The sequence below is a fragment of the Aotus nancymaae genome, unplaced genomic scaffold (genome assembly GCF_030222135.1).
Source record: "Aotus nancymaae isolate 86718 unplaced genomic scaffold, 86718_ANA_hifiasm-v0.15.2.pri h1tg000004l, whole genome shotgun sequence".
Lineage (NCBI taxonomy): Eukaryota > Metazoa > Chordata > Mammalia > Primates > Aotidae > Aotus > Aotus nancymaae.
The window spans coordinates 14,477,404-14,505,362 of record NW_026988415.1 but is presented as its reverse complement, the minus strand read 5'-3'; the positions used below and the strand labels follow the sequence as shown (position 1 = coordinate 14,505,362).

Below are 27,959 nucleotides of genomic sequence, written 5' to 3'. Positions count from 1 at the left end.
GAGACAACTTTAGGAAACAGGATAGCTAAAACCTTGAGATCCTCAAAGGTAACTCAAATGAAATGTTTAAATCAATGTGAAGCTCAGGTCTCCATTTTTGTTTATTTTTTTTAAAGTAATTTCTGTTCTTTACAATGTGTTGTCACACACACATACGTGTATGTGCACTTGCACACGTGCACACACAGGACTTGAGATGGATAAACAAGAATAGCCTCCACACATGATTTTTTTTTACAAAGTTCAAAGTAGATTACATTTATGTGCTTTTCATTCATTACACAATGTACAGACATGATTCGTTTAATGACTTATGCTCCCCACATGGTTAAACAATGAGGATTTCCTATGGAAGACAAGACATAAAAGTTTTTAGAAGCAGAGATGTTTTCTGCAAAAACCAACTTCAGGCATACATTTGTGTTTACATATATTCCTTGAGAATACTACAGTAGCAGTGCATAAGTTCATTCTGTAGAAAGATCTGAAAGATGATTTTCAAGAGACTTAATGCATTGTGCTTTCAGGTAAAAATCCTAAGACAAAAGATCAGTTACTATGACAATAACAGTTAAAACTGCATATATGTGTTAGAGATCAGAAGAGGCTATAAAGAAATGTAAATAGTTGTGCTTGGGGGACTTTTTTGGCAAAGTTGTCTTAATAATAAATAAAAACTTAAAAATTAAGTCTCATTGACTGATATAAAATAGACACAGCTATTAAGAGTTTCCTATACTTGGTTTAGAGGTGAAAAATAATCTTCACATAAATCACCTGTTATCTGGTAATCCCAGTCTGGGGGAAGGGGCTTGGAAGAAAAGATAAAGTGATGTTTCCTTCCTATTAACACAAAGCATTAACCAAAGGCAAAGCCAGGTTGAACCAACTAACTAAACAGATGTCTACCTTCCTTTAGAACTCTTAGATTAAAGAAAGAGGTCACCCTACTTCTATTAGGTTTTTTTTTTTTTTTTAACCCCATATGATGTTTGGTGTCTGGACCAAAATCCATTCTGTAATTCACAAGATGAACTAAATATGTCCTGTCTTCTGTGAGACCCTAGGATAAGCATGATCCCTTAGTACTTTAGCTTTGTTTGCCCTCTACACATTAACGGTAAAACACTTATTTATTTTTAGAAACACCATGGCAACCATTTATAATGATAGAGGGCAAGGTATAATTTACATAATCAGGTTGATGTTTGTAGGTAGGGAATAAATGTCATTTTAGTTTTAGGCCAGTTTGCTCTTTTAGTCCTGTAACTTTAAAGCATATGTGACCCCTCGTCATCAAAGGGAATTAGAAAACAGATGAGAAAATAACAAATGTTTTAAAGTCTTTTGCACACCAGGTATAGATATAAAAACTTCTTCAAATAATTTCCTAGGTGTCACTCAGAAGCATCCTTGCTGTCTGTAAAATAATGTTCTGCAGTCCTTCAAATTAAATTATAGAGTAATTTAAAATATATATTATACATTTGCAATTATTTCAACACATTCTATAGTTGGTAGCATGTTAATGCAGTGAAATAGAGATAAAAGGCAGTCCACATTCATATGTTCAAGACAGTTTTACTTCAGAAGTCAACTGAAATCCTTGCTCATGTTCTAAGTATGGCCATTGTGATAAGACCTGAAAGAAGAAAAATGGAGAACAGTTAAAACACATGCATCTAACAAAATCTTCCATTCAATAAGCAATTGTTTGGACCTCAATGAACAAATAAAATATAGCACATACACAGGCACTCTACCAAGAACTCAAAGGCAAATTGAATTTTGTTGATATCATACAAAAGAAATCCAATTTAGAGCAATGGACAGTCACTGAAGAGATTTAATTAAATCACTAATGTCTGGCCATAGCAAATCTATCCATCAAACATATTTCCTACTTTATCCAGTCACATCAGCCACAGTAATAGCAGATGTGCCATTTTAAAGCATGGGTAAAGCCAGGGGACTTTGTCAACAAAAGAATCAAGAGTCTACCTATATTCCAGGGCCCTAGGGCCACAAAGATACAGAAGCAGGGCATTCCTGTTCTGCTTCTCTCTTTTGAAGAGACTCTATATAAAACAAAAATAAGAATATGTTCTGTCCTAAATGAAGGGTAACGAAAGTGTGATTTAAAAAAAAAAGTACACAGAAGGAGGATAATCACATAGGACTGGGGAAGTCAGAAAATTTGTCCCCAGTGGTAAAAGCTGCCCTAAAAGGTGGACAGGGGCCAGGCATGGTGGCTCATGCCTGTAATCCCTGTACTTTGGGAGGCCAAAGCAGGTGGATCACCTGAGGTCAGGAGTTTAAGACCAGCCTGGCCAACATGGGGAAACCCGATCTCTACTAAAAATACAAAAATTAGCTGGGTGTGGTGGCAGGCACCTGTAATCTCAGCTACTCAGAAGGCTGAGGCAGGAGAATTCCTTGAACTGGGGAGGTGGAGGTAGCAGTGAGCCGAGATCATACCACTGCCCTCCAGTCTGAGTAACAGAGAGAGACTCTATTAAAAAAAAAAAAAAAAAAAAAAAGATGGACAGGAAAGAGACAGAATGAGGAGATGGGCAGGCATTTCAGGTTAGGGAACAGCATGAGTAAGGGCCTGGAGGGCCGGGCCTCTAGAGGAGCTTTTCCATAATCAGTGAATAATCTAAAAGGCTTTATGCAATGATTTATAGAGGGAAGCAGCTAGACAAGATTGGCTCAGACACATCTCAGATTGTGGAGTCTTAAATGACAAACTATGGCACTAAGGGTTATACACTTCATCCTATGGATTATGGAGAACCACTGAAGGTTTTTGACTAGGGGGTGGTCTTGAAAGCAAAAGACAAATTAATCAGACAATGTGATGGATGGTTGGTGAGGGGAAGTGAATGGATGAAAGAAGGCCAGGTGCGGTGGCTCACACCTGTAATCCCAGAACTTTGGGAGGCAGACAGATCACAAGGTCAGGAATTCAAGACCAGCCTGGCTAACATAGTGAAACCCCGTCTCTACTAAAAATACAAAAAATTAGCCGGGTATGGTGACGGGTGCCTGTAATCTGAGCTACTCGGGAGGCTGAGGCAGGAGAATTGCTTGAACCTGGGAGGTGGAGGTTGCAGTGAGCAGAGATCGCGCCATTGCACTCCAGCCTGGGCGACAGTGCGAGACTCCATCTCAGAAAAAAAGGAGAGGAGGAGGAACACAGACAGAAGGTAGACAACCTAGAAGACGATTTTGAAATGAAAAAGAGAGAGCAATATGCCAGGGAATACTGAAAGAGTTGGCATCTAAGCAAAGGTGAGAGGAAAACATGAGGAAAGTCATTCATCACCAGAACACTAATCCTCGACACATGGAAGGTATGGAATAAATGTTTGTTCAAGTTAAATAATTAACTTTAAGATTTCAAGCCAGGATGGCTGAAGGAAATAAGGGAATTGGTTTAAAGAGAAAGGTTCTGAACATGGTATCTTCAAAAGTAAAGAAAAAATAATAATAAAAGAGAAAGGTTCACAATATTAAACAAGGCTGCACTGTTCATCTTTATCACAGTAAACAGTTTGTCTATTTCCCTAGGAGCAATTCCTAAAAGTAGAAATGCTGTATCATGGAATACATGTGTTTTACATTTTATACATGTTTTATGCCATTGTAAGTCAGAAAAGGAAAATAATTGAATACAGTATCAGGTATTAGATAAATAAGCTAAAAAGAAATAAATATGAGCTAAAAATTCTTCAAAGGCACCTGACCTCAACATGCTCTTGAAGCATTTCTTTACCTGTTCTTCTAAAAAACAAAAAAATGAAACCACCACCACCCTGCCACACACATAAAACCCTACACATATGTCCCAAATGCATCTTTAAAACCCTTACCTAAGATATAAGCAGCCACTAATTTTTGATTCACACTTAAGTGGAGGTAGAGAGGCACCAGCGATTCCACATCCCCCAGTGTAGGCAGCATGAGGGCTGCAATGCACACCACTCCCAGGAAGACAGTTAGTAAACTAGGTCCTGAGGAGACAGCTCTGTTTTCTGTAAAAAGACAAAAATCCCTAAGCTTCCTTCTAAAAACTTTAAGACAAAAGTTCCTTCACATATACTGGCCGCCACTCACCAGGATTCTGATTTTGTCTAACTTCTCCGATTGTTTCCCCATCATTTTCATCCGTCAGAGTTAACTGCTGGGCTGATGTGGAAGCCTATGTCTTAACCGGTCTGAATCATGGCTGCATAGAATGCTGACGTAGCATTGTGATGTAGTGAGTTCCTAATGAAAGGTGGTCACCAACTCCTCCCACCATCCCACCCTAGTCAGTAGAAAGTATCCAAAAGCATGTATCATCAATGTATGCACATTTTAAAATTATATGCACAAGTTCTGTACTGTTATGCTTAATATAAAATATACAAATCGAATTTTGGAAGAATGTGCTAAAATAAATATAAATTGAAGTTCTGATATTTTCTTCCAGTACTCCAGTGACTTGCCTGTGTATATTCAATTTGAGCCTGCCACACTAGACCTCCACTACCTTTTTGGAATATCTTACGGAGATCTCCAGATAGGTTTGATCCTAATAACTGTACATGTTGCTATCGATTTTGAAAATGTTAAGGAACCAAAAGTGTTTCCCTCTGCTCTATCCCATTTATAGCAAAGAAGAACACAGCAGAAACAGTATCTGGCAAATACGCTAAGTGAAATAAGCCAGTCACAGAAGGACAAATACTGCATGATTCCACTTATACATGGAATCTAAAATAGTCAAACTCATAGAAGCAGAGAGCAAAATGGTGGTTGCCAGACGATGGGGAAGAAGGATAATGCAAATTGCTAATCAATGGGCACAGATCTCAATTATGTGAACTGAGTCCTAGAGATCAGCTTGACAACACTGTCCCTACAGTTAACCAGTATTTTATCGTACACAAACATTCAATAAGAGAGGAGATCTCACGTTAAGTGTCCCTAAAATAAAATTCTAAAAGCTTAAAAATAAAGGCTGGGTGTGGTAGTTCATGCCTGTAATCCCAGCACTTTGGGAGGCTAAGATGGCGGATCACGAGGTCAGGGGTTTGAGACCAGCCTGACCAACATGGTGAAACCCCGTCTCTACTAAAAATACAAAAATTAGCCAGGCATGGTGACATGCACCTGTAGTCCCAGCTACTCAGGAGGCTGAGGCAGGAGAATTGCTTGAACCTGGGAGGCGGAGGTTGCAGTAAGCCAACACTGTGCCATTGCACTCTAGCCTGGGCAAAAGAGCAAGACTGTCTCAAAAATATATAAATAAATAAATAAATAAAATGTTATCAGACCTGCTATTCTACAGTTCTGGCTCTATGTGTATAGTATACATACTCATATTTTTAAGAAACCCAATAACAGCATTTTTTTTTGTCATATGGCTTTTCCCATTACCTTTCCTTTCATTAAAAGGAACAGCCAACAGCAATACAATCTTTGTGTTTTAATAATGAAATAATGCTGTTCATTCTATTATTAAATGGAACTTTTCTAAATTATTAATACCTTAGCTGTTGTGTGGAGTTTAATTGAACTTCATCAGAGCCAGAGAGGTGAAAACAAATTCAAATTTTATAGTAATTATTGCTTGGGATGAAACAATAGCAGAAATACCTAAAAGAAAAACCCCAAGTCTTATTTCAGTTAACAGAGTACCCTTATAGTTATATTTGCAAGGATGAATTCTCAAGAAAAACAGTTACTTATGACAAGTACACCATTCACTGCAAACCCACAATAAAGATAATTTCAAAGAATTTTTAGTATTTAGAGAACATTTAGCATGTAGAGAAATTTGGAATTTTTAGTATTCCAAAAACATTTGCATAAATGCTGGAAATTTTTCAAAATGGAAAAAGCTTTTTTCCCCTAGTACTACAGGATAATTGTAAAATACGTTATAAAGATATCGAAAATGTAAATGTTCCTCATAATTCCACCCTCCTAGAGCTAAAAGTGTTAACAGCTTGGTAGGTATCCTTTCAGATTTTACAAACGCCCAAATAAACATTTAGAAGAATATTTTACATAAATAAGGCCATATTATACATACTGTTATGTAACTGCTTTTCTTTTTCCTTAGAAATATATTTGAATACAAGTCATGGCACAAAAAATAAAAATAAAAAAAAGAAATATATTTGAAGCTCTTTCTATGACAATGTATAAGCATTTATCATTCTATCAGATCCTTGTAAATGTTTGCCTGGCATACTATCTTATGAATATTTATAATCAATTTCCAATTGATAGGCTTTTAGGTTATTTTCAATTTTTTTATTTTTATAAACAATAAGACCATAATTTTTTTATATGTATGTGTGTGTACAGACCATAATTTTCTTAAGCCAGAGGGCACTGACTCAAACATAGCATAGACACAGCAATCCATTAGTAATGTAACTAAGACAAACCAAGATTCCGATGCATCTTTTAAAATGGCTTTTTAAATAACCTGAGCTCTAGTACTTTATAAAAGTATACTCTGTAGGTTTGTCTTAACAGTTAAATTTCTGTTGAATGAAAAAAAATCACAAAATATAAAATTGTACTTATGCACATAGGCAAGGTCTGGAAAGTAACATGGAACACTTATATAAGCAGATTTGTTAAATGTGTGAGATTACAGGTACATTTTCTTATGTTACTGCTATATGTATTTTATACAATAAACTTAAATTTTTTCTTTTTACTGACTTTCAATATATTTCAAAATCCCAATTTTTCATAATGTAGCCATCAACCATTTTCCTGCTAAAAGTGAGCCTCACAACACTTTTGTACCTCTAATACTTTAATAATATGCTAATACTTTAATAACATTGTTGAAATGTCTCCTAAGCTAAGGACTTGTAAAAAGTAATGACATTTCAAAGCCTCCCCAAAACAATCTCAATTTATTTAAACATTTTAATTCAGAGAAACTTAATGAAAAACCTGAGTGTTCCACATGTTGGAAACCACACATAAATTCCTGTAAATTTAATAGACAGGAGACTAAATCAGTCATCATGATACTCTATTAAAGAAGAAACTTTACTCAACTTACTGCCAGGTTATTAGGCACACTGGAGTCACTACCCATAAATGGGATATACTAGCCAGGACTGTGAATGGAGCTCTACTGTGGTATCATCCTTCCTCTAAAGAGCTGTCATAGCCATGAAAACCTTGTAAGCTAAAACAAAACAAAACAAAACAAACTCACCATTGCCACAGACCGTTACCAGACCTGACGTCCAGCCTTCCTAGCTCAGCCCATTTACAAGTTAATGCCAGACCCTGTGCTAGGTGCTGAGGATATAACAGTACTAGGAAAAGTGCCTGCCTTCACAGAGCTTCCTTGCAGGAATGGATTAGAGAATTCTTCCCCCCAAAACAGAGATCACTGTATGTTATACTAGCATCACTTACCCTCATTGATCTGCCTCCTCCAATTTTACAATCAGAAAAATTCTCTAATGTACTTTAGATGTCGAGGTTTGTTATAAAAGTAAAGTAAGACCTGAGCTCTGTAATCCCAGTACTTTAGGAGGCTGAGGTGGGAGGATTACTTGAGGCTAGGAGTTCAAGATCAGCCTGGGCAACACAGTGAGACCCTGGGTGTGGTGATGTGCACCTGCAGTCCCAACTACTCAGGAGGCTGAGGCAGGAGGATTACTTGAATCCAGGAGTTGGAGGCTGCAGTGAACTATAATGGCACCACTCCACTCTAGTCTGGGTGACAGAGTGAAACCCTTTCTCAAAAAATAAAAAATGAAACAAAATAAGACAATACATACTACAATTCTTTAGCCTTTTAGTAGGATCTTCACCTGAATTTTAATAAATTTTAAAATAAAAGGAATAAAATTCTCCTTACATATTATTTACATACACATATACCCCTAAATCTTACCCCTTATTATTTTTGGCTATTAAATCAATCTGTTAAATACAAAACTGAACTTCAAAGACTATTTTAAATTACAAGTCTAACTTCAAAAAACAAATACAAATTAAATGGCCTTTCTTGTACTGGTGAAGGCATTTTAAAAGTGGAATCTTGCATTTCGTAACTATGTTAACTTTACAATATTGATCTGACAAAGGGACACTGGACGAAAGTTCTCTTTCAGCTTCAAAAGATGAAAAGCTGGTCCTGTCAATTGATAATAGTTGCTGAGAATAAAATAATCCACTATAGGTTGGCGCAAAAGTTATTGCGGTTTTTCCAATTAAAGTAATCGCAAAAACTGCAATTGCTTTTGCGCCAACCTAATAGCTACTACCTGGTCCCTAGTCTTGGTATTACCAGAAAATCTAGATGCTCCCTAATGGACCGGGAAGAGACTTTTGGCTACAATAAATCAAAGAGGCACCACTCCTTGTTATTGAAATAAACATTCTAAGATGAACAAACTGATATGACTGAATGTAACAGCAAGAAGACTTTTTTTAATCCTTCATATAATGTTGCAATTTCAAGGACAGCTGCTGTCATAGTCATGTAACAGTGTCACCATCAGAAAGTTTCCAGTTTCCCTGTTTTTCTATGGAAAATTTTATCTTTCTCCTATTACAACAGGTTTAGGAGGAGATAATGAGAAGTTAAGAGGAAGGGGTAATGACGTCCAAAGAGTTGAATATGAGGTAGTGTCAATGTTGAAAGAATATATCATAACACTTCTGAATATCTAAGCTGGAAGGAAATGAGGACTGGAGAGGGATTCAATTAATAGCCCACAGGGGATATTATAATCTACTTAGTTTAATTAACTTCAACTTTAATGAGATTTTTTTTTTCATAATAATATGAACAGTGCACTAAGCTTGGCCTATTGCCAAACACAATCTCTCTCTTCCTTGGAACTAATTAAATGAGAAAGGATATAGGAAAGTCATGGAAACAAAAGTATAGAACTGCCAAATTGTGCTAGCTTCATAAAGTATGGCGCCTGCAGTCTTAGATAGATTTATGTCATAGATGTATTTAAAAGGCTACAGCAGCATCTACACTCCTTACAGCCTAGTCTAGTGAGGGGTATTCCTTCCTCTCAAAGTCCACCTCCAGGCTTCAGCTACTTGATTCTCTGGGTTCAGTTTTTAAGTAGTCAACCACGTTCGAAGTGGGAGATGATTTTCCTAGTAATTAGTTTTAGCTGCCTGATTATTTTAAAGTTAATAATGTGTAAGGCCTCAAAAGGGCTTTAAAACAACCCAAAACTACCTGGTTGAAACGACTGCTCAAAAAATAAACTTTCAGTTAAATGTTCCTTTATTCTTTTTTCCTCTTCTTCCTTTTGTTGTTCTTTTGCTGATGGGAGAAGAGTAGCAACAACCTCTTTTCTTCCCAAAGCCTTCCTTTGGCTTTGCTCGGAAACTTGGAGACGGAATTTGTCTATCACGCCATAGTGACAGGATCGAACATCTCTATGACGAATCACACTGAAAACAGCAAAAATAACAAATGCTGTTTAGATTTCTGGGAGCCGGCCAAACAGAATGCAGTGAGATATTTTAATGCCCTAAAACAATATTAACTGACTGTAACCAAATACTCAAAAACAGAAATTTGTTAAGATGCTAAAAAGTCACAGTATAACCCAAAAGAAATCAGTAATTCTGAAATATTTGATTAAAACACATACTCTAAAACACAGAGTAAAAGTCTTAAGCCAAAAATAAATGATAGGTAAAGAAAAATCCTTTTTGGTCAGGCATGGTGGCTCACGCCTATGATCCCAGTGCTTTGTGAGGTTGAGGCCAGGATCACTTAAGGCCAGGAGTTTGAGACCAGGCCAAGCAACACAGAGACCCCATCTCTACAAAAAAATTTAAAAATTAACTGGTGTGGTAGCATGCGTGTAGTCCTAGCTACTTGGGAGGCTGAGGTAGGAAGATCCCTTAAGCCCAAGAGGTTTAGGCTACATTAAGCTCTGATCGCTGCCACAGCAAGAGAGCAAGGCTCTGTCTCAAAAAAAAAAAAAAAAAAAATCCCTTTAGCAGTGACTTTTTTTTCTGAATATCTCTGTGAAGCAACATTTACTAAATAGGAATACATGCAATTGTTTATTCCCCACAAACATCTCATAAATTTCTATTGCTACTTATTGTTCAAGCAATAAACCTCATCCTACACTTAAAATTGAATTCCAGGCATGCAGGTAGAAACAAGCAACTGAATAAGTAAGTAATCCAGTACAACAGAAGGCCAATAATACACCTCTATTTCTCTAAAGAGAAAAGAGTATGAAGCACTGTAATTCTTTTTTTTTTTTTTTTTTCTGAGACAGTTTCACTCTTCTTGCCCAGGCTGGAGTGAAAGAGTGCAATGGTATGATCTCAGCTCACTGCAACCTCTGTCTTCTGGGTTCAAGTGATTCTCCTGCCTCAGCCTCCCAAGTAGCTAGGATTACAGGCACCTGCCATCATGCCTGGCTAATTTTTTGTATTTTTAGTAGAGACGGGGTTTCACCATGTTGGCCAGGCTGGTCTTGAACTCCTGACCTCAGGTGATCCTCCCGCCTTGGCCTCCCAAAGTGCTGAGATTACAGGCATGAGCCACTGCGCCCGGCAGAGCACTGTCATTCTTTTCTGCAATTCCATTTATTTTATTTTGTTCTTACTAGGGAACACAAAACAATTAGGTCAAAGGCAACACATTTATTTGGCAAGAGACCACAATTCTTTGAAATAGTTCTTGCTTATTGTGTACTGAATGGAAATTTTTAAAAATGTGCAAAAACACATTCTCAAAGATACATCATTTTATGGCTTTGAGCTTATGAAAAAGTATTCAAAAGAAAAGAATTCTGTTTCTCATTCTCACAGAAGATTTAAACAAATACGGTGTACTTGGTAGCTTAAATTAAGGGCTGGTCAATAGATCCATCTGGTCACCACTATTTCTAAAGTAAAAATTAAATATGAACAGCTTGAACCATCATTTATCTGACACTCGAAGATGAAATTATCTGGAAGAGCTCAGATAGTATTTTACAGATGAGTAGTTACACAACTGCTTCCTGTTTATATAGATTAACTTCCAGGCTTTTAGTTGAATCACTTCAGAGGAACTTATATTACCATTGTTTTTAGACTGCAGTATTATAGTTTTCCAAATTTCACTATAATAGCAGCATGTTCCAAAGAAAGTTAAATCCCCTCTTAGAGCTGGAGAAATTTAAAGGAATAAGTCAGAACTTTACCTTTATAAACATCCCTGGTATTAGTAAAACCACAACAATGAGAAAAAATTCATGGAGATACTAACACATACAGGAGCTCCAACATCATGAAATATTATTAAGTATTTGGCTGAATCTCTTAGACACTTCTTACAAAGAATTTGATAGACAAACTTTCAGCAAAAATTCAAAAGATTATAAATCCCTATGTGGGAACAGCTTCAAGAAATGATTTTTTTTTTCAAGTTAAAAACATAAATATCAACACACTTAAAACGTGTTACCAGGAAGTGATCTTGACTTACATATCCACACAACACTGAGGCTTTACTGCACCTGCAGCATCAACGACAACATACTTATTTGGAGTAGTACACAAAACTGAAAGAAAAAGTCACAATGGGCATTAGTGGTTTTTTTTTTAATTAGTTTCTATAAGTAAAAAATTAGTAGGGACCAGTTAAAAACCCAGAAAATATAGCTAGGAGACTCACCTTTGAACTTTAAGGCAAACTCATAGGGATTGTACAGTGTCAACACTTGCTTATGTGTTGACTGATCATCTGCATAAAATATGAGCTCCGTGGGGAACACGAAAACAGGAAGATTTCCTTCCACTAACTCTGGTTGTCTTTTTTGTTGATGCATTGGCACTGAATCCCCCTTGCTGTGGTTTCTGTTTTTACACTCTCAAATCTATTTTGGATTTTTCTTAGATTCAGTTAAAAACTCCAAAGCATTTTGGTAATCTAGAAATAGAAGGAGAAAGCAAGAAGAAAAGTGAATGATCCCAATTTTCATTAATCTATAGCCCCTCCACAAAAAGCATATTTAGTATGCATTAAAATAGGCCCCCAAATCGGCTGGGTGCAGTATCTCATGCCTGTAATCCCAGCACTTTGGGAGGTCGAGGCAGGCAGGTCACCTGAGGTCAGGATTTCAAGACCAGCCTGGTTAACATGGTGAAACCTTCTGTCTATTAAAAATACAAAAATACAAAAATTAGCCAGGTGTGGTGATGCGCCTGTAGTCTCAGCTACTCAGGAGGCTGAGGCAGGAGAATCGCTTGAATCTGGGAGGTAGAGGTTGCAGTGAGCCGAAATTGCACCGCAGCACTCCAGCCTGGGCTACAGAGGGATACTCCGACTCAAAAAAAAAAAAAAAAGTTCCCAAATTACTTAAACATGACTTTTGACTTTTTCCCTTGACTTACATAGCTTTTACCAAATTATACAAAGAGGTTTATACATGCTCCTTTCACATTGAGGATTTCAACCTATGGTAAATTATCTAAAAACTCAAAGGAATAAAGAAGTCTTTTTCAAATTAACGACCCCCTTTCAAAGAGGTGAGATCAAAGGGATATCACACTTTTTAAGCCTCAGATTTTTTGAAAAGTAGAATAAATTAAGTATAATCACAACTGATTTTGCATGAGTCCAGCAGAATTCTTAAAGACTAAAAAATAAACACAAAGAAAGTTTCCATGATTTCTGGGAGAAAACCATGAGAATCACTTTTACGCTTGTGTCAACAATACTTTATTTAGTGCCTTCTTGGCAGCACGGGTGGGAGAGTTCTTTTATTCTTTTTTCTACTGAAGCCAGAAACAAGCTAAAATGTCTTGAAAGAAGGCCGAATGGCAACACATGCTAAGCAGTCCTTGGAATTTTTTTATGAAAATGTGAAGTAAGTAGGCTTTGGCATGTGAGTGGCACTGTGCCTCTCCCACCTACATCAAGTACACATGCTTTGTGAGAGCTATTCTCCTCCAACTTCAGAGGCTTTTTTGGATTCCCTCTGGGTTCTTGAATATGTTCCAGATAACTATAACTGAAATGCCTGATAAGTGGATGTTTCTCTATTTCCTAATCTCATTTAAATCGATATTCTTATTTACCAAGCACACCAAGTGTGCCTTTTTTTTTTAAGAGACAGGGTCTCTGTATGTTACCCTGGTTGGATATGAACTCCAGGCCTCAAACAATCCTCCTGACTCAGCCTCCGGAGTAGCTGCGACTATAGGCGTGCCCTCACAATTGAAGCATGGCTTTTAAAAATAAAATGCAAAAGCTAAAACATACGATCAGGGAAAACCTCTGATTTTCACCATGTAGATCACACCTTTAAAACAGACTATAAGCCACTTAATAATTTCAAGTTCAGGTTCTCATACATTCAAAGAGAAATAAAACAAATCAATGAATTATTTGGTTTTACCAGCTATTGAGGCACATACACTCTGCTTCTGATAGAGGCCTTTCCAACTTCTATCAAACAGGAGCTGTGTAATCATGTATGCAAATGTTTATTCTTTTCTTTCAGCTGGACATCTATTATATGCCGGGAACTATGTCAGAGCTGACCAGAGATACAAAGATAAATAATGCACAGGCTCTACCCTCAAGAAGTTGAAGTCTAAGTGACAAGACAAAAATATTGAAGCTACATCAAATATAATGCATACCATGGTATATATAGTGCTAGACAATCAGAAGACTACATAAGTAATTCTACCTGGAAGAAAGGCCAGGAGTTGGCCGGGTGCAGTGGCTCACGCCTGTAATCCCAGCACTTTGGGAGGCCGAGGCAGGCAGATCACTTGCGGTTAGGAGTTAGAGACCAGCCTGGCCAACGTGGTGAAACCCCGTTTCTACTAAAAATACAAAAATTAGCCAGGCATGGTAGTGTGTGCCTATAATCCCAGCTATGCAGGAGGCTGAGACAGAAGAATTGCTTGAACTCAGGAGGCAAAGGTTCCAGTGAGCTGAGATTGTGCCAACATACTCCAGCCTGGGAGACAGTACAAGACTCTATCTTGGGAAAAAAACAAACAAAAAAACCTGTTCCTGAAGATAGAAACAAACAAAAAATGATAAATTCATCTGCATAACATTTTTAATTCTGCATGGCAAAAAAACTTTATAAGCAAAGCCCAAAAGAACATTTGCAATCCATATCACAGGCAATAGCTTCTCTACTATATGGAGGGCCTGTGAATTACTGAGAAAAAGAAAACTTGATATAAAAGTATATACAATTATTGCTTTTCAAGTAAAACTACAACAAATTTCCAGATATAAAGGGTATAAAGAGAAATAAGAAAAAAAATTTAACTACAAGAAAAAATGAGCAAACTATAATAGTTCATCAAAAAGGGACATAAAAATTCTCCTTGAACTTACAAAAGGATGTTTAACCTCACTCACAATAAAGGAAATGCAAACTAAAGCCATACTACGACACAATTTTTTACCTGTCCCGTTAGTAAAACTCAAATTTTGATAGCACATCATGGGAGCAATCAAGCACGTGCTTACACTGCTTGTGAGGAGGTGAATTGGCATAACCACTGTATCTGCCAAATTAAATGCACACATCCTCAGATCCAGAGATTCTATGTCTAGGGATTTATCTGGCTTATATATTCCCCTTGTGTGAAGTCATGTAGGTGAAAGGTTTTTTCTCTGCAGTGCTGAGGGTTAAATAAAATGATTTATGTGAAACAACATGGAAAAGACCCTGGCACTCAGTAAGAGCTAGTTTTTTTGTTGTTAATAGCAAAATATTGGAAACAAGCCCGGCGCGGTGGCTCACACCTGTAATCCTAGAGCTTTGGGAGGCCGAGGTGTGCAGATCACCTGAGGTCAAGAGTTTAAGACCAGCTTGGCCAACATGGCGAAGCCCCATCCCTACTAAAAATACACAAATCAGCCAGGAGTGGTGGTGTGTACCTGTAATCCCAGCTACTCAGGAGGCTGAGGCAGTAGAATCCCTTGAACCTGGGAGGTGGAGGGAGGTTGCAGTGAGCTGAGATTATGCCACTGCACTCCAGCCTGGGCAATAGAGTGAGACTCAATTAAATAGTCTATCCATTCATTGAGATAGCAGATATCAAGAGGAGACTCTGTGTAGTTGGAGATGGACTGATCTTCAAGATGTAGTGTTAAGTGAGAAATGCAAGGAGTAGTTCAGTGTGTAACAAATGCTGCCATTTGTATAAAAGGGGAGATAAAAGAATATGTAAATCTATTCTCCTGGTTATGGGTGAAATTCTTTGGAAGGATATCCACATTTGTCTGTGGAGAGAAAAACTAAGCCGCTAGAGATGGGGTGGGAAGAATTTTTCTCTGGATACCCTTTGGTATCTTTTGAATTCTGACAGTCTTTGAATACTTATTTTTTAAAAAATCAAATTAAGTAACAACTCTGCTAGGTAGGGCCTATTTGAAAAAGGTGCCTGTTTTGAAACACAAGAGGGAATTTAGAAACAATGTGTGAAAAATCTCTGTTGGTGGAGGGGCGGGGCGGGGGGAAAGAAAAATCTCTGTTAAGTGTATTTTCTAATTTATAATCCTCTAAAAACACTGAAAACCTTAAACTATTGGCTAAATAAAAAAATTTAGATTTTTTAAAATAATTTACATGCAACAGAAACTCATAATGACAAAAACAAAGAATTAAGGTAACTTGCAAACTTAAGGATATGTATAACTCTAATGTGAAACTATTTGTTTTAAAAGAGTATGAAATGGTTCATAAATCTTACTGGGAAGTCAAAATTAACCACACAAACAAGTGCTAAACTCTTGGTTCTAACTTTAAGAAGAAGTTAGTCAACAGAAGTCAAAGTAGAAATTTTACTTTTACTATCTTCGAATAATGGCATAGTAGAAATTCCTTTTACTTTTAATTTCAAAGCCTTCTGTGTCTCAATTTCAAAGTCCTGCCTCGGCTGTGCGTGGTGCTCACGCCTGTAACTCCAGCACTTTGGGATGGTGAAATCCTGTCTGTCTAAAATACAAAAATTAGCTGGGCGTGGTAGTGCACGCCTGTAATCCCAGCTACTCAGGAGGCTGAGGCAGGAGAATTGCTTGAATCTGGGAAGTAGAGTTTGCATTGAGCTGAGATCTCACCACTTCACTCCAGCCTGGGTGACAGAGCGAGATTCTGTCTCAAAAAAAGTTTGTATTTTTAGTAGAGAAGGGGTTTTGCCATGTTGGCCAGGCTGGTCTTGAACTCCTGGCCTCAAGTGATCTGCCTGCCTCGGCCTCCCAAAGTGCTGGGATTACAGGCATGAGCGACTGTGCCCGGCCAGGGAGGGGAAATTTGAATTAGGTTTTGAAAAATGGGTAAAATTTTGCTGTCCAGAGAGGAAGAATGGGGCAAACCTTATTTATTAATACCCTGATGAATAGTTCCTGACAACTATAGCTGTTTCATAATCAGGAAAAGAGTGTGTGCAATTCAGTAAGTGAAATTGTCTCTTGATTTTTCTTTATATATATATATATGAAAAAAAGTCCTGCCTCCCTGATGCTGACTACCCACACATGCCCTAATCTGTAGCCACTCTCCCTGCTCATCAAGAAGATCAGAGGTCGTGCAAAGGATGATCCAAAATTCACATCACAATCAATTCTGCATTGTCATGTGTTTCCTTTTCAGTTTTATAAAGAAAAATCAAGAGACAATTTCACTTACTGAATTGCACACACTCTTTTCCTGATTATGAAACAGTTATAGTTGTCAGGAACTATTCATCAGGGCATTAATAACTAAGGTTTGCCCCATTCTTCCTCTCTGAATAGCAAAATTTTACCCATTTTTCAAAACTTAATTCAAATTTCCCCTCCCTGGCTGGGCGCAGTGGCTCATGCCTGTAATCCCAGCACTTTGGGAGGCCGAGGCAGGCAGATCACTCGAGGCCAGGAGTTCAAGACCAGCCTGGCCAACATAGCAAAACCTTGTCTCTACTAAAAATGCAAAAAAAAATTAGCTAGGTGTGGAGGTGCACACATGTAATCTCAGCTACTCGGGAGGCTGAGGCAGTAGAATCCCTTGAACCTGGGAGGTGGAGGGAGGTTGCAGTGAGCTGAGATTATGCCACTGCACTCCAGCCTGGGCAATAGAGTGAGACTCAATTAAATAAAGTATAGTCTATCCATTCATTGAGATAGCAGATATCAAGAGGAGACTCTGTGTAGTTGGAGATGGACTGATCTTCAAGATGTAGTGTTAAGTGAGAAATGCAAGGAGTAGTTCAGTGTATAACAAATGCTGCCATTTGTATAAAAGGGGAGATAAAAGAATATGTAAATCTATTCTCCTGGTTATGGGTGAAATTCTTTGGAAGGATATCCACATTTGTCTGTGGAGAGAAAAACTAAGCCGCTAGAGATGGGGTGGGAAGAATTTTTCTCTGGATACCCTTTGGTATCTTTTGAATTCTGACAGTCTTTGAATACTTATTTTTTAAAAAATCAAATTAAGTAACAACTCTGCTAGGTAGGGCCTATTTTGAAAAAGGTGCCTGTTTTGAAACACAAGAGGGAATTTAGAAACAATGTGTGAAAAATCTCTGTTGGTGGAGGGGCGGGGCGGGGGGAAAGAAAAATCTCTGTTAAGTGTATTTTCTAATTTATAATCCTCTAAAAACACTGAAAACCTTAAACTATTGGCTAAATAAAAAAATTTAGATTTTTTAAAATAATTTACATGCAACAGAAACTCATAATGACAAAAACAAAGAATTAAGGTAACTTGCAAACTTAAGGATATGTATAATTCTAATGTGAAACTATTTGTTTTAAAAGAGTATGAAATGGTTCATAAATCTTACTGGGAAGTCAAAATTAACCACACAAACAAGTGCTAAACTCTTGGTTCTAACTTTAAGAAGAAGTTAGTCAACAGAAGTCAAAGTAGAAATTTTACTTTTACTATCTTCGAATAATGGCATAGTAGAAATTCCTTTTACTTTTAATTTCAAAGCCTTCTGTGTCTCAATTTCAAAGTCCTGCCTCGGCTGTGCGTGGTGCTCACGCCTGTAACTCCAGCACTTTGGGATGGTGAAATCCTGTCTGTCTAAAATACAAAAATTAGCTGGGCGTGGTAGTGCACGCCTGTAATCCCAGCTACTCAGGAGGCTGAGGCAGGAGAATTGCTTGAATCTGGGAAGTAGAGTTTGCATTGAGCTGAGATCTCACCACTTCACTCCAGCCTGGGTGACAGAGCGAGATTCTGTCTCAAAAAAAGTTTGTATTTTTAGTAGAGAAGGGGTTTTGCCATGTTGGCCAGGCTGGTCTTGAACTCCTGGCCTCAAGTGATCTGCCTGCCTCGGCCTCCCAAAGTGCTGGGATTACAGGCATGAGCGACTGTGCCCGGCCAGGGAGGGGAAATTTGAATTAGGTTTTGAAAAATGGGTAAAATTTTGCTGTCCAGAGAGGAAGAATGGGGCAAACCTTAATTATTAATACCCTGATGAATAGTTCCTGACAACTATAGCTGTTTCATAATCAGGAAAAGAGTGTGTGCAATTCAGTAAGTGAAATTGTCTCTTGATTTTTCTTTATATATATATATATATGAAAAAAAGTCCTGCCTCCCTGATGCTGACTACCCACACATGCCCTAATCTGTAGCCACTCTCCCTGCTCATCAAGAAGATCAGAGGTCGTGCAAAGGATGATCCAAAATTCACATCACAATCAATTCTGCATTGTCATGTGTTTCCTTTTCAGTTTTATAAAGAAAAATCAAGAGACAATTTCACTTACTGAATTGCACACACTCTTTTCCTGATTATGAAACAGTTATAGTTGTCAGGAACTATTCATCAGGGCATTAATAACTAAGGTTTGCCCCATTCTTCCTCTCTGAATAGCAAAATTTTACCCATTTTTCAAAACTTAATTCAAATTTCCCCTCCCTGGCTGGGAGCAGTGGCTCATGCCTGTAATCCCAACACTTTGGGAGGCCGAGGCAGGCAGATCACTCGAGGCCAGGAGTTCAAGACCAGCCTGGCCAACATAGCAAAACCTTGTCTCTACTAAAAATGCAAAAAAAAATTAGCTAGGTGTGGAGGTGCACACATGTAATCTCAGCTACTCGGGAGGCTGAGGCGGGAGAATCACTTGAACCAGGGAGGCAGAGGTTGCAGTGAGCCGAGATGGCGTCACTGCACTCCAGCCTGGGTAACAGAGCAAGACTCAAAAAAAGAAAAAAACAATTTCCCCTCCCTGTGGCATTCCTCTACTACGGCGATCTCCATCTCCATGGATCTCACCAATTTTATGATATTTTTAATGTACTTACTGTATGAATTGAATTCTTTTTTGAGACATGATCTTTCTCTGTCACTTAGACTAGAGTACAGTGGCACAATCTCAGCTCACTGCAGCCTCAAACTCCTGGGCTCAAGTGATTCTTCCACCTCAGTCTCCCAAGTAGCTGGGACCACAGGTATGTACCACCACTCCCAGCTAATTTTTTAAAAATTTTATGTAGAGACAGGGTCTCCCTATGTTGTCCAGGCTGGTCTTGAACTCCTGAAAGGAAGCCATCCTCCCACCTCGGCCTCCCAAAGTGCAGAGATGACAGGCATGAGCCACTGCACCCAGCCAAAATGAAATATTTTGACATTTGTTTTGTGTGCATTGATTTTGACTCCTCAATCAGATGTTAGGCATAAGGCCACCTTGCTTTTTGTGGGACGCTTTTGTTTTTTGCACCCCTCATAGGCCCAAAGTCAGTGCTGGGCACTTAGCAGATAGCTAAGAGCTTACCAGTTATCCTACAGATGTCTACTATTAACTGTCTCCTCCACTGGGGAACACGCCCCCCAGCACTCTCCCATCACAGTTGAACACACTTTGTCCATACAAGACAAGCAAGGGATCCTAATTAGAGGAGCAGGAAGTCTTAGGTCGCTGCTCACCATGGGTTGGGGTAAGAGGACAGCAGAGAGGATCAGCACTCCCAATTGCCTCTCTTCAACTCTTCTCCCCTCCCCTCCTTCTGTTTCCCTCTGATTTCCCCTGGCTCTTCAGTACCTAACTGTGCCAGCAAGCATTTAGAAACCTGAGGCTCCAACATACTTCCGACCTCACAGGCAGAGATCTGGTGATACGGGAAACTGTCTTGTCTTCCTCCCCTGTACCAAAGGCACAGAAAAGCAATCCTGAATAAAATTATAAAGAAAACCTTATGTGTGCACACCACCTTGTGACCAGTTTGCAAACTACTTTGCGACAAAAAGAAGCATAAACACTGAGATCTTCACACACGCCTGCCACTACCATCAATCCAGGGAGACCAGCACCCCAAAGTATGATGATTTTCTCCATTTTCCTCACTTTGCATTGACCAGAGGAAGGAAGAGACTTTGAGATAAACAGGAATCCATTTTACCACCAAACATACAAAACTTAGAGACCGTTAAGTTGCACTGAAGCCACTTTCATAGCATTTTCTCATTTGTACCCTGCAACCTGTTTTTGGAAAGAGGAGGCTGAAAGAAGCAAGTGAAATAAGTGGTTCGAAGTTTGATAACAGTTAAGGATGATTCGAAGTACAGTCTTCACCCAGAAACTGGCAACCCATCTGCTTGGTCAGTGTACCAGTTACTTAACTCTCTCTCCCTGGCTCTTGCTGTTTACTCTGATTAAGGTTCCCAGCTCCACCTTCAGGTCAGCTCCCTTTTATCTGGGCACAGGGGCTATCTCCTTCTTCCATACGCTGTGCATCCCGTGCCAATGGCCAACTAAATACTAAATCGTTAAGAGCAATATGTTCTTTTCCTTTAGTCTCACTAGTATTAAAACCTCCTTCCCTCCCACTTCATAAACTCAATTGTCCTCCTCTGAATTGCCAGTATTGTTTATTAGGGTTTCTAATGGCTGGCATTTTCCTAAAGTCATAACAAGTGACATTCTAATGTTTACTTTCTACTTTAATGCTCATTGCTTAATATTTGGCAATTTTGTTTATATATTATATACATATATTTTTTAGATGGGGTCTTGTTCTGTCACCAGGCTGGAGTACAGTGGCACAATCTTGGCTCACTGCAACCTCTGCCTCCCAGTTCAAGTGATAATTCTGCCTCAGCCTCCCAAGTAGCTGGGACTACAAGCATGCACCACCACGCCCAGCTAATTTTGCATTTTTAGTAGCGATGGGGTTTCACCATGTTGGCCAGGATGGTCTCGATCTCTTGACCACGTGATCCACCCACCTCAGCCTCCCAAAGTGCTGGGATTACAGGCGTGAGCCACTGCACTCGGCCTGTTTTTATATATTTTCTAGATTTTTGGTATGCTTTGCTATTTTAACTAATGGGATTGACTGCTATAAAGCATATGTAGTGATTGGCTAGTCCATATTCAAGATTTAAAAGTTGAGTAGTATACATTTCAAGATTAAAAGAAGAATACCTTAATGTCTTTTTGAAAACACTTCACATATTCAAATGTGTTATTTACAACCTGGTTATAATTAATGTGTTATTTCCATGTTTTACAATATCTCAATATGTCCTCATTTATTTCAAGATTTGCAATTCTCAAAGCAAAATCCATATTATATGATTATTATATATGTTGCTACATGTAGCACTGAGAAGTTTTAGAATCACAAATTCGTGGCCAGGCACAGTGGCTCACACCTGTAATCCCAGTACTTTGGGAGGCCGAGGCAGGTAAATCACCTGAGGTTAAGAGTTCAAGACCAACCTAGCCAACATGGCGATACCTGGTCTCTACTAAAAATACAAAAATGAGCCAGGCATGGTGGCAGGCACCTGTAATCCCAGCTACTTGGGAGGCTGAGGCAGGAGAACCTTGAGCCCAGGAGGCAGAGGTTGCAGTGAGCCAAGATCGCACCACTGCACTCCAGCTTGGGCAACAGAGTGAGACAATGTCTCAAAAAAAAAAAAGAATCATAGATTCAACAAACATTTCCTGAACACATATATGAGGCACTGTGCTAGGGAATATGGGGACAAGATGAAAATATTTTGTCAGCCCTCCAAAAACTGGGAGTAGCAGGAAAAACAGACATACAGCAGTAACTAGGATATGATGAGGTGTTAAACTGCTGATAGATACAAAGTGCTCTGGGAGCATAAAGAAAGTAATCATCTGCCTTAAGGCTAGTCTGCAGAAGTGGAGGGCCAGGTGAATTCCAGGAAGAATGTGTGTAGCAGCACAGAAGGGATGTTTAAAATGAGCTTTGGCATATGGTTACAACTAGCATATATGGGAGGAGTGGCAAGAAATTCAGCTAGAAAGGTAAGTTAGAGGCAGATTGTGAAAGATTTTGTGAACGTTTGGGGGCTTAGACTTAATTCCCTATGCCAGTGGTTCTGGCTTGTTAGAAACACAAATCCTTGGTTCTCACCCTAGGCCTACTGAATCAGAAATTCTGGGATTGGGGCCCAGCCATCTGTTTTAACAAGTCTTCCAGGTGATTCTGATCCACACTAAGCTTTGAGAACCACTGCTGCAGGCAGTGGGAAACCACCTAAGGATCTTCTCTTTTAAATATAGGGACAAGGGCTCACTATGTTGCCCAGGCTGGTCTCGAACTCCTGACCAAGTGATCTGCCCGCCTTGGTCTCCCAAAGCACTGGGGTTACAAGCATAACCTACAATTGTGCTTGGCCTTAAGGACTTTAAGCAGGGAACTGATCTAATAAGATTTGAAGTAGGAAAGGGCTGCTGTTGACCATTCAACCACAACACCTGACTCCTGAGTTGTTACCATAAAAAATAAAAAATTGGCCAGGTTCGGTGGCTCACGGCTGTAATCCCAGCACTTTGGGAGGCCAAGGCGGGCAGATCACTTGGTCAGGAGTTCGAGACCAGCCTGACCAATATGATGAAACCCCGTTTCTGCAAAAAATACAAAAATTAGCCAAGCATGGTGGCGTGTACCTGTAATCCCAGCTACTTGGGAGGCCAAGACAGGAGAATTGCTTGAACCACGGAGGGAGAGGTTGCAGTGAGCCGAGATCACACCATTACACTACAGCCTGGGCAACAAGAGCAAAACTCCATCTCAAAAATAAAAAAATAAAAATAAACTGTCGAATGAATGTGGCATGAAGAAATGATGAGGGCCTAGGCTAAGGGTTCAGAAATGGAGAAGAAACAGATTTTTAGAGATGTTTTACATGTGACCCAATTCAACCAAGTGACTAGGATATATCCACACAAAGGTGTGACTGAAATGGTTTTTATATAAAAGAAACCTGCAATAGTGTGGAATATATTAACTGCTAGGCTTGAAAAAAGTGGTCCTCATAGAACCTGGAAAAAGGGGAGTTCAAGAGCAAGTTCTTTGTGTTTCCATATAGTCAAGAGCAAAGCTTGCCTTGGCTTGCACATGAGTCTTCTGGTCTGTTTGGCAGTTCTCCTTCTCACTGAGAGTTAGTAAATTGCCATTCATGCTCACAGGAATCTTTTGAGTTTGGTTGGTGTGAATCAATCAGTGAGACTGATAATTTCTGGATGTGCCAATGAAATGTTGAATCTGCAAAAGCTGAAAACCAGACACTGTTTCTGGTGATGTAACCAAGGTACTGCTAAAGTAAGACACTGCTACAGCCTTCCTTTTTTAAAAAGAATTCTAACTTCATCATTAATAACATAGTCTGTCTAATTCAGGAAGAAGCTGGAATGAGTAAAAGAATCAGACTTAGTTCTCTGCCCTGAAGGTCAAGAAAGTCAACTGAAGCTGTTATTTCCAATTTTGGAAGCAGGATTTAACTGAGGCCATCTTCAATTTCCTAATGAAGAGAGGTATAGGTCAACCTATATGGTTAATATACCTAATGAGAATTCTGCAGCGTGCAATTCCTATTTCTTTTTCTTTTTTTGAGACGGAGTTTCAATCTTGTTGCCCAAGCTGGAGTGCAATGATATGATCTGGGCTCACTGCAACCTCCGCCTCCCAGGTTCAAGTGATTCTCCTGTCTCAGCCTCCTGAGTAGCTGGGATTACAGGCATGAGCCACCACGCCCGGCTAATTTTGTATTTTTAGTAGACATGGGGTTTCTCCACGTTGGCCAGTCTGGTCTCAAACTCCCTCAGGTGATCCACCTGCCTTGGCCTCCCAAAATGCTGAGATTACAGGTGTGAGCCACCACGCCCGGCTGGAGTGCAGTGGCATGGCCTCAGCTTAATGCAGCTTCGACCTCCCAGGTTCAAGTGATCTTCCAGCCTCAGCCTCTTGAGTAGCTGAGACCACAGGTGCCAAGCCCCTATGCCCAGCTAATTAAAACAAAAAAAATTATTTTTGGCCGGGTGTAGTGGCTCAAGCCTATAATCCCCACACTTTGGGAGGCTGAAGCAGGTGGATCACCTGAGGTCAGGAGTTCAAGACAAGCCACGAGCCTGGCCAACATGGTGAAACCCTGTCTTAAAAAAAAAAAAAAAAAATTACAAAAGTTGGCCAGGCATGGTGGCTCATGCCTAATAAACATAGCACTTTGGAAGGCCGAGGTGGGCAGATCACTCAAGGTCAGGAGTTCAAGACCAGCCTGGCCAACACGGTGAAATCCAGTCTCCACTAAACATATAAAAATAAGCTGGTCGTGGTGATGCATGCCTGTGATCCCAGCTAATTGGGAGGCTGAGGCAGGAGAATCGCTTAAGCCTGGGAGGTGGAGGCTGCAGTGAGCCAAGATCATGCCACTGCACTCCAGCTTGGGTGACAGAGCAAGACTCTGCGTCAAAAAAGTAATAATAATACAAAAGTCAACTGGGAGTCGTGGTGGCACGCCGGTAGCCCCAACTACTAGGGAGGGTGAGGTGGGAGATCGCTTGAGCCTGGGAGGCAAACGTTGCAGTGAGCTGACATTGCACCACTGCACTCCAGGCCTGGGCCACAGAGCAAGACCCTGTCTCCAAAAAAAGATGTTTTTTGTAGACGTGTAAAATGTCTCTATATTCCATTTTAAACTTCTTTAAAAACAGAAAAAGAATAGTAGCAAGTTACTTTATTGGCCTATTAGGGAATGGAATAGCTTTTCTGATAATTTCTTAATTGTTTGTTTTCAGAAAATGGAGTTAAATGTAAAATCTAAGAAAAAAAATAAGACACTTGGGAAGCAAATGTGCATGAACAATTTAAGGAAGAAGCATACATTGTTTTACAAACTATTTGCTCTGTTTTCTATTTTTGCCTATAAAGGAGTAACTTTATACTGAATATGTGTCCATTACATTTAATTATATATTATTAATACAAGTATAGGGAATCTATCACAGCTATCCCTTCCAGAGTTGAAAAATTCCAAAGTTTCCTAGTATTTGAGTAAACCTCTGTTGTTTTGAGAGTTCAAGAAATGCTTCAGAAACTAGTTTAATCTCGCATCCTGATTGGGTATGTAGATGTGAACAACTTGAAAGACACATTTGGCCCCATTTCCTGTTTTCCAAACTTCTCACTACCAACTATAACTGTAATCTAAAAGTTGGCATCCACTCCGTATTTAATATCCTGTATATCGTATTTTCTAGGCAGAGATTTTCCAGTACTTAGAGGAAGCGTGGACAAGATCTTCACCGAGAACGTTATTAAATCCCATGTGTGCCTTGCCTGAAAAAGTAGACTTTCCCCTTTCTGTCTGGAATTCACATTAAGAACGCAACGCACTCCGAAAGAACAGGACTGCTTTTAGGCAAGATCCAAAGGACCCAATTTTTCACGTTTGCATCCTCTTCTTATTTCCCTCAAAGGTAAATTTTCACTTAGTATTTGTCCTCTCGTTTCCCGACGGAAGATCTCTCCCATTCTACTGGGGTAGAACTGCTACTTCAGCCGGAGAGGGCAGATGTTAATTACTTTCCTTCAAAGGGGGAAACCGCGGAACTTTGATTAACGGCGGGAGGGTTGGAGAGGGAGTAAAAAATGGTCTGTCCTAGGACTTTAGCTCCACCTGATTGGGGCCCAGACTTCCCAGCCCTCGTCCCCACACCGGCCGCTCCATGTGAAACCGATCATGTGAGCCTGTTTACAGCAGAGCAGCTGGTGCAACCATCAGGATCCGTGCAGAGGTCCAGGGAGGGGGAAGGCTATAGGCCACGCACCCCCTACACCCTACCCCATTATTCCAAGAAGGCGTTCGCTCTCCCACCCCGCCCCTGCACCCCACTTTCATCTCCCTCCAGCCAAAGAGATCAGAGCCGAGGATATCCCGGGACGCCTCGCTCCAGCCCAGCCGATTTCCTTCCAGTTGCTCGCTGGGGCGACCGGCTGAGCTGGAGGAAGGGCGACAACCGTGTCACCCCAAACAGAGAGTCAACCTCCCTCCCCCAGCCTTCCTCTCTGCGTCCACCAAAGAGTTGTCCCTAGAGCCGCATCCCCGGGGCAACCAAACTCCGCTGGGCAAGCACCGAGAGGCTCCCGAGCCTGCCTTTGCCCAGGCAGGAGCGAGCCACACACTAGCTGGCCAGACCCCGGGGCCGGGCGCTGCAGGCGGAGGGTCCACTGCCAGGCACACACGGGACAGGAAAAGACCCCCGCCGCCTCCTCCCCGCCGCCCACCCGCATCCCGGCGCCACGGAGCCCCGCTGTCAATCACAGAGCCAAGCTCCGGCTGTGGGAATGGGTCATTCTTTGGCGGGGGGCTCTCAGCCACGTAACTTCCACGTTTTCCCGAAGTCAGAGGAAGTGGGTGACGGGACGGTGGGGGACTCTCACCTCGGCAACACCGGCTTCCTCGGAAAGCAGCTGCGACTGCTCCTCCGCTCCTTTGTCAGCGTCTCTAGGCTGCACTGCCTGCTGGGATACCGGAGGACTCAAACGCCACTTCTCTCCGCCCTCGAGGATGAGCCGCGGTTTGGGGGTGGGAGGCGGGAAGGAGAAGAGGTGGAGCCGGGGGCGGGGCCGGAGCTCGGGACGGGGCTTCGGTCTTGCCACCTGGCCTCTTGGGGTTTCTTCCTTGTTACTCCAAACTTCTTCCTTCTCTGTCCTCTGGTCTTTCCCTCCCCTGCCGTCTCCCCTAGAAGAGACAGCCTAGAGGCTCTCACAGAGGGTTCTCTCTCTCTGCGCTCGTTAGGCAGTCCCTCTTGCCTCCTGTCCTGTCTTACTGCCCTGCTCACAGGCATCCAGTGAGTACTCAAGGCTAGTGGTTTCCATTAATGCTCTGAGACATGTCTTGTTGATCGCCTCTGGCTCCACCCCATCCTCAGAACCTCTTTAGGCCCCATGACTTTTTGCTTGGACTCCTTCGGTAGCCTCCTATTTGGACTCTACTTCCACTCTTACCTCAGTCTAAACAATCTCCCAGACAGCAGCCAGAGGGGTTGATCTAAGATGTATACATGGCCTACGTTACTTTTCTCCTTAAAACCTTTCAGTCTCAACAGTACCTATAACACCTTAGCGTGGATATAAAGTGGGCCGAGGTGGGTGGATCCCTTGAGGTCAGGAGTTCAAGACCAGCCTGGGCAACATGCTGAAACCCCGTTTCTACTAAACATACAAAAATTAGTCGGGTGTCATGGCTACGCCTGTAATTCCAGCACTTTGAGAGGCCGAGGCAGGCAGGTCACTTGAAGCCACGAGTTCAAGACCAGCCTGACCAACATGACAAACACCATTGCTGCTAAAAATACAAAAATTAGCCAGGTGTGGTGGTGCATGCCTGTAGTCCCAGCTACTCCGGAGGCTGAGGCATGAGAATCGCTTGAATCTGGGCTGTCCCAGACTGCAGTGAGCCAATATCATTGTGCCACTGAACTCCAGCTTGGGTGTCAGAGTCAGATGCTCTCTATTAAAAAAAATAAAAAAAAAATTGAGACATAGAGGTTGTACATATTTTCAGAGTTCAACTGATATTTTGATATGTTCATAAAATGTGTAACAGTCAAATCAGGGCAATTGGAATACCCATCATCTCAGAAATGTATCTTTTCTTTATGCTGAGAAAATTTAATTTTTTCTCTTCAACCTATTTTGAAATATACA

The 27,959-nt window shown here is 40.4% G+C and overlaps 1 protein-coding gene and 1 pseudogene across 3 annotated transcripts; both read right to left on the bottom strand.

The window, feature by feature from the left end:
- Nucleotides 1–83: 83 nt before the first annotated feature.
- On the bottom strand, nucleotides 84–26,779 carry MOSPD1 (motile sperm domain containing 1). Of its 3 annotated transcripts, none has more exons than XM_012474339.2 (6): nucleotides 26,691–26,779; nucleotides 11,696–11,950; nucleotides 11,507–11,582; nucleotides 9,242–9,459; nucleotides 3,876–4,037; nucleotides 84–1,642 (listed from the first exon to the last, which is right to left on the bottom strand). In XM_012474339.2, the coding sequence occupies exons 2-6, from the start codon at nucleotides 11,847–11,849 to the stop codon at nucleotides 1,611–1,613; spliced, it is 642 nt and encodes a 213-aa protein (XP_012329762.1). In that variant the 5' UTR covers nucleotides 11,850–11,950; nucleotides 26,691–26,779; the 3' UTR covers nucleotides 84–1,610. The 3 variants fall into 3 exon arrangements, with proteins under 3 accessions (XP_012329762.1, XP_012329764.1, XP_012329763.1); XM_012474340.2 differs by lacking the exon at nucleotides 84–1,642 and adding an exon at nucleotides 5,539–5,646 and having other exon boundaries at nucleotides 3,949–4,037; XM_012474341.2 differs by lacking the exon at nucleotides 3,876–4,037.
- LOC135277751 (high mobility group protein B3-like) overlaps nucleotides 26,652–27,959 on the bottom strand; it is a 39,248-nt pseudogene continuing 37,940 nt past the window's right edge.

Bases quoted from the DNA above. Each gene is read 5' to 3' on its own strand.
- MOSPD1 (XM_012474339.2), bottom strand. From the start codon at position 11,849: ATGCATCAACAAAAAAGACAACCAGAGTTAGTGGAAGGAAATCTTCCT. The intron at 9,460-11,506 runs GTAAGTCAAGAT...TGCTGTTTTCAG, and splicing joins CCTCAGTGTTGTGTGGATAT to TGTGATTCGTCATAGAGATG. The intron at 1,643-3,875 runs GTAAGGGTTTTA...TTCTTCTTTCAG, and splicing joins AGTGGCTGCTTATATCTTAG to GTCTTATCACAATGGCCATA.